Source organism: Chiloscyllium plagiosum, chromosome 25 (assembly GCF_004010195.1).
Source record: "Chiloscyllium plagiosum isolate BGI_BamShark_2017 chromosome 25, ASM401019v2, whole genome shotgun sequence".
Lineage (NCBI taxonomy): Eukaryota > Metazoa > Chordata > Chondrichthyes > Orectolobiformes > Hemiscylliidae > Chiloscyllium > Chiloscyllium plagiosum.
In genome coordinates this window covers 9,555,421-9,562,357 of record NC_057734.1, presented here as the reverse complement: position 1 = coordinate 9,562,357, position 6,937 = coordinate 9,555,421, and the positions used below count along the sequence as shown (strand labels likewise).

Sequence of the window (6,937 nt, the reverse complement as noted above, 5' to 3'; positions counted from 1 at the left end):
GCAGCTGGTGACAAGCGGTGTCCCGCAGGGTTCAGTGTTGGGGCCGCAGCTGTTCACATTATATATTAATGATCTGGATGAAGGGACTGGGGGCATTCTAGCAAAGTTTGCCGATGATACAAAGTTAGGTGGACAGGCAGGTAGTACTGAGGAAGTGGGGAGGCTGCAGAAGGATCTAGACATTTGGAAGAGTAGTCCAGGAAATGGCTGATGGAATTCAATGTGAGCAAATGCGAGGTCTTGCACTTTGGAAAAAAAGAATACAAGCATGGACTATTTTCTAAACGGTGAGAAAATTCGTAAAGCCAAAAGTACAGAGGGATCTGGGAGTGCTAGTTGAGGATTCTCTCAAGGTAAACATGCAGGTTGAGTCCGTGATTAAGAAAGCGAATGCAATGTTGTCAATTATCTCAAGAGGGTTGGAATATAAAAGCACCGTTGTGCTACTGAGACTTTAAAAAGCTCTGGTTAGGCCCCGTTTGGAGTACTGTGTCCCCACACCTCAGGAAGGACATACTGGTTTCTAGAGCGAGTCCAGCTGAGATTCACACGGATGATCCCTGCAATGGTAGGTCTAACATATGAGGAACGGCTGAGGATCCTGGGATTGTATTCATTGGAGTTTAGAAGATTAAGGGGAGATCTAATAGAAACTTACAAGATAATACATGGGCTTGGAGAGGGTGGACACTAGGAAATTGTTTCCGTTAGGCGAGGAGACTAGGACCCATGGACACAGCCTTAGAATTAGAGGGGGTAAATTCAGAACAAAAATGCGGAGACATTTCTTCAGCCAGAGAGTGGTGGGCCTGTGGAATTCATTGCCGCAGAGTGCAGTGGAGGCTGGGACACTAAATGTCTTCAAGGCAGAAATTGATAAATTCTTGATGTCACAAGGAATTAAGGGCTACGGAGAGAATGGTTGTAAGTGGAGTTGAAATGCCCATCAGCCATGATTGAATGGCGGAGTGGACCCAATGGGCCAAATGGCCTTACTTCCGCTCCTATGTCTTATGGTCTTAAATAGACGAGGTCTTTGGGTGGGGGAGTCCAGAACTAGAGGGCATAGGTTTAAGGTGAGAGGAGAAGAGACCTAAGTGGCAACTTTTTCACGCAGAGGGTGATGCATGTGTGGAATGAGCTGCCCGAGGAAGTGGTGGAAGCTGGTACAATTGCAACATTTAAAAGGCATCTGGATGGGTATATGAATGGGAAGGGTTTGGAGGGATATGGATCGGGTGCTGGCAGGTTCGACTAGATCGGGTTGGGATATCTGGTTGGCATGGACAAATTGGACCGAAGGGTCTGTTTCCGTGCTGTACATCTCTATGACTCTATGACTAGTGGAGTTCCTCAGGGGTCAGTGTTGGGACCACAACTATTCATGTTATACATTAACGATCTGGATGAAGAAACAGAGCTTTGATACTACATTTCCAGATGACACAAAGGTAAATGGAGGGGCAGGTACTGTTGAAGAAACAGGGAGACTGCAGAAAGACTTAGATAGGCTAGGAGAGTGAGTAAAGAAGTGGCAGCTGTAATATAATGTGGGCAAGAGTTACGTACTTTGATAGGAAGAATAGATTTTTTAAAAATGGTTAAAGGCTTCAGAAATCCAAGGGATTTGGGTGTTGTAATTTATGATTCTGTTAAGGTTAACCTGGAGGTATAGTTGGCAGTTAGGAAGGAAAATGCAATGTACAATTCATTTCAAGAGGCCTAGAATATAAGAACAGGGACACACTAAAGAGACTGTACAAGGCTATGGTCAGACTGCATTTGGAAATTATGAGCAGTTTTGGGCCCAGTATCCAAAGAAGGATGCGCTAGTCTTGGAGGTGATCCAGAGCAAGTTTACAAGAATGATCCTGGGGATGAAGGGCAGGTTGAGGACTCTGTACTCAATGGAGTTGAGAAGGATGAGGAAGGAGTGGACTCAAACTTCCACAATACTGAGAGGCCTGGATAGATTGAACGTGGAGAAAGTGTTTCCACTAGTAGGAGAAACTAGGACTCAAAGGCACAGCCTCAGAGTGAAGGGACAACTCTTTAAAATGGAGATGAGGAATTTCTTCAGAAAGAGGATAGTTAATCTGTGGAGTCATTGCTGCAGAGGGCTATGGAGGCCAAGTCACTGAGTGTATTTAAGACAGACATTAATGTGTTCTTGATTGGTAAGGATCAAGAGTTACAGGGAGAAGACAGGAGAATAGGGTTGAGAAACTTTTCAGCCATGATCCGATGGCAGAGCAGACCTGATGGACCAAATAACCCAATTCTGTTCCTATATCTTACTGTTTTTAACAAACATACCTAATGTATTGCCGATTTTGTTGTGACTTAGATCCAAATATTTCAATTTATGTGAAGTGCTTATGGCCTCAGCCAGGTGCTCAGCAGCCTGATCATCAAAATGGTTCCCAGAAAGGGTAGCTCGCAAGAGTGTTATATTTTCCATGAGCATGGAGGAAATTGCTTTCGCCCCATCAACTCCCAACTGGTTGTCTGATAAGTCAACATCTGTAAAAATTAGAAAAAGACACAGGAGTGGTTAATAATGATTGGCTTCCAATTTATGTTAAAATTAAAAACACCAAGGTTTCAGTATTTTAAATTAAGCTTTTGATTCCTAATGAGTAGTTCACGTCTGATCCTGGTTTTATTGCACATTTTTAGCAGATGTCTACTGAAGTGCATTTTTCAGCAAAAGTCACTGGATAGAAATCAGAATCCAAAATCCAGGCTAACATCCCCATTTCTTACATTAGGAGACCAAAGCCATCTGGGAACCCTTAATTAGCTAAATTGAAATCACAACTTGGGACTGTAGTGATTGGAACAGGGTCAGTCAGGCAGACCTCATAGAATACAAGTTCCCTGATTGAGGCTGTTAATCTGGTCCAATCAGGGAGCCCTGGCTGATTGACATTCCTATTTATATCTGAGGTTCTGTTGACTCAAAGTTGGCTCTGAGATAGCTAAATCAGTATCAAGGACACGACATGTGTAAATAAAGGGTGATGGAATACCAGCCTCGATGAAGTTATTTCAGTGACATGAAGTTATTTTAATGACAGAAAAGCATATTCCTGAAGAAATTCAATCACAATAGTCATCTTTAAGTTGGGGTAAGCAATTCTAGCAGAAGAAACAGTCCAAACTTTGAAGGCAGGCTTAAAGATATAGCCTACAGCTTTACTAGATACTAAACTGTTCAGGGTCCCATTTGATTATAGGACCACCCCTCATGCAACTATAGGGATATCTCCAGCAGAATTGCTTTTGAGTAGAACACTCCGCACCAGGTTAAACCTGATCTTTCCAGGCCAGGGGCTGGAGTAAAAAACACAATCAGGAATTCCAACATCAAAAGCAAAACTCCACTAAGTGAGACAGACAGTTTACGTCAAGGGTTGAAGCTTGGCGTAGGAATTACAGGAATGGCCATACCTGGGTAAGAGACATGGTCGACACGAGGTCAGATCCAGTGATATATAAACTTCAGGTCGGTGTGATGGTCCTGAACAAGCACATGGACCATATGAAAATTGCAAACTTGCAAACTGTGTAGAAGAAAAACATGCCTGCGTCCTCGTGTGCCTTTTTGTCAGTTCTTCCTCTCTATAAAGCATTGAAGATACCTCAGAATTGGAAATGGGCAGGATGGATGGCACCATCACCACATCTTTGCTGCCTGAAGGGATGAATTCCCCCCTCCCCCCATCCCCCGCCCGAGATGTTCTGGGTGCAAGAGGCAAGCTACTGTGTGTTACATGTCATCTGTATCAGAGGCAGAGGCAGAGTTGGAGGAACCTGACCCAGTGCTAAAATGCCCCAGGAGGATCTACATAAGGAAAGAACTGACTGATGTCATCAGACTCAGACAGGGAGGGATGTAATGATTATAATGGAGGTCAGGCAGATGGACATCATTGAATAAGAGTTCCCTGATTGGACCAGATTAACTGCCCGAATCAGACACCCCTATCTGACAGATCTAAACAGGAGTTTCAGAGTTTCCGTTCACTCAGAGCTGGCCCTGAGGAAGCTGGATCAATGCTGAAAATGTGTTGCTGGAAAAGCGCAGCAGGTCAGGCAGCATCCAGGGAACAGGAGAATCGACGTTTCGGGCATAAGCCCTTCTTCAGAAAAGGGCTTATGAAGCCTGAAGAAGGGCTTATGCCCGAAACGTCGATTCTCCTGTTCCCTGGATGCTGCCTGACCTGCTGCGCTTTTCCAGCAACACATTTTCAGCTCTGATCTCCAGCATCTGCAGACCTCACTTTCTCCTCAAAGCTGGATCAATGTCAAGGACACTCCATGTGCAAATAAAGATGGACTTGGTGACAGGGTACTGGCCTCGAGTTATTTCAAGGATTGCTGGTTTTTAAAGCTTAGTGTCAATAATATGGTGCATTCTGCACTATAAGCTAAGTGGGTGGGGAACTTGAAACTAATAATTAGAAGTCAAGGCAGAAATCAGGTGAATCAAAAACGCACCAACAAATATTTTATATTTACAAAGAACTTACCGGGGGTATTTGTACTCCAAAATTACAATGTCACATAGAAAAAACATCAATGATCAGAAATAAGATTTTAAACTAGCACACAGTAAAATTAATCCACTCTAACATTGCAAAACAATGGGCAATGGTTTCAGGTACTGATCAAGGTATATAGGTGTAGAATATTGCGCTGCTGGCTGGCATGCTGCTTAGCAATCCTCACAAGGTGGGTAACCTACTTCCTTAACAGGCCACTAATTAGGTCTATTGTCAGTTGACAACTGGATTTTCCAGGTGTGCAGAAGCAGAAAGGAACAGTGTAGCTGACTGAAGGTGGCCTTCTCACAGTCGACCAGGGCAGTCAGTGCACTAGGTAGGCTTTGTGAACCTCCTCAATAGGGGCCTAGTTGCCAAGTTGAAGAAATGGCACCTACACATTGCAATTACCATCTCCCTTAACTTGAAACACAAGTCTGCTTCCCTATTGGTTCTTCAGCTTTCACGATCAGTGGCTGATCACACCTCTGGCTACTAACTGGACTGGAAAATTCGCATCAGAGTGACTTCCTCAGAAGTGTGGGGTCAGCAGCCAATCCTCCCCCATCTCAACCATTTGAGATTGATGGTAGGATTCTAAAGCTCACAGCCAAAATTTAGTTCAAACACACAGCTAATCAGAAGCTGCTTTTTACCAAATATGACATTCTTGTCCAATGAGGTTGATGAACTGAATCCATCAATTGAGTTTTTAAACATTGTCCGATGTGTTCCTAGTTCTCTAGCTCCCTCCAGAAAAATGCATATCTTACAGGAGATAATGTCACAATGGAATTATGTGGCAAAACGTACAACACAGTGCTCTGCAGGATCAGGGTAATACATTAAAGATAGTACTGAGATATTTAAACCTGTAATGTAACAATTTTCCATCAGCATTTCTGTAATAGCTCTGGCACCCTCTGCCTCCAGCCAGTTATCCTTCAGATTTAACTTGGTGATTGAGGTGTTGGTTATCAGAGAAACAGAAATTGCCTTGGCACCCTGAAAGTAAAAAAAAAAGTGAAGTGAATTAGTGAAATTTCTCTATTCCAGAGGTGAAGAGAGTGTGTCAGCCCCTGACATCAAGGCTGCATTCAAGGAGCAAAACTGGAATCAATAGGTAGCAGGAGGCACATAGGAAGGTGGTTGTGGTTGTTGGATATCAATGACTTGAGCTCCACAACATCTTTACAGGAGTTCCTCAGAGTAGTGTCTTGGCACAACATCTTCAGCTGCTCCATCAATGACCTTCCTTCTGTAAGGTCATGAGTGGGAATGTTCACCAAAGATTTAACAATGCTTGTACCATTGACCATTCCCAAGGCATGTTCAAATGCAACCAGATCTGGACATTACCCAGACTTGGGATGACAAATAGCAAGTAACATATGGGCAGGCTATGACCTTTGCCAATAACAGACACCCACAGCCCCTTGATATTCAATAGTGTTACCATCACTGAATCCCCCACTATCAACATCCTGGGGGGGGGGGGGTCACCATTGACAAGAAACTCAATTGAATTTGCACATCCACAGTGGCTACAAGCGCAGGTCACAGGCCACAGGAATACGGTGGAGAGAAACTCACCTCCTGAATTCCCCAAAGCCTGTCCACTATCTACAAGACACAACTTGAGAGTGTGATGGAATAATCCCCACTTCCCTGGATGGGTGAAGCTCCAACACCATTCAAGACAAAGCAGCCTGTTTGATTGGCACTACATCCACAAACATCCAATCCCTCCACCAATAATGCTCAGTAGCAGTAGTGTGTACTATCTAAGAGATGCACTGCAGAAATTCTCCAAAGATCCTCAAATCCTTCTAAACCAATGACTATATAATTTATAAGGGCAAAGATACATGGGAACACAACCACATGTAAGTCCCATCATAGCGACTCACAAACATGACTTGACTTCACTGTCACTGGGTCAAATTCCTGGAATTCGCTCCTTAAGAGCATTGTGGGTCAACCCACAACAGGTGGATTGTAGAGGCTCAAGAAGGCTCATCACCGTATTCTTCTCAAGGGCAACTACGAACAGGCAATAAATGCTGGCCAGCCAGCAAGGCTCACATTGCCTTACTTGAGAGATTTTACAAAATACACAAAACAGTAATATAAAATTGACAGTGAGACTACCAAAATGTGAAACACTTGCTGCAATGAAGAAAGGTGATGTTAGTTTTGTCCAACAAATCACTGAAAAATGTGTTTTTTTGTCTTTTGAATGACATGACAAACTCTCTCAGATGGATGCGAAATATTCCATGGTGTTATTACAAGGAACAGAGAAGTTTTCCTCAGTGTCCTGGTCAATATTGATCTCTCAAACAACACCATCACAACAGAATATTTGGTCATTATCACAATGTTGTTTG

The 6,937-nt window shown here is 43.4% G+C and overlaps 1 protein-coding gene across 1 annotated transcript in view; it reads right to left on the bottom strand.

The window, feature by feature from the left end:
• LOC122562546 (leucine-rich repeat-containing protein 74B-like) overlaps nt 1-6,937 on the bottom strand; it is a 72,345-nt gene that overhangs the window by 33,828 nt on the left and 31,580 nt on the right. The window contains exons 5-6 of the mRNA XM_043715462.1: nt 5,420-5,552; nt 2,317-2,523 (exon numbers count right to left, since the gene is read on the bottom strand). Coding sequence (XP_043571397.1) covers nt 2,317-2,523; nt 5,420-5,552 — 340 coding nt within the window. The remainder of the gene's footprint in view (nt 1-2,316; nt 2,524-5,419; nt 5,553-6,937) is intronic.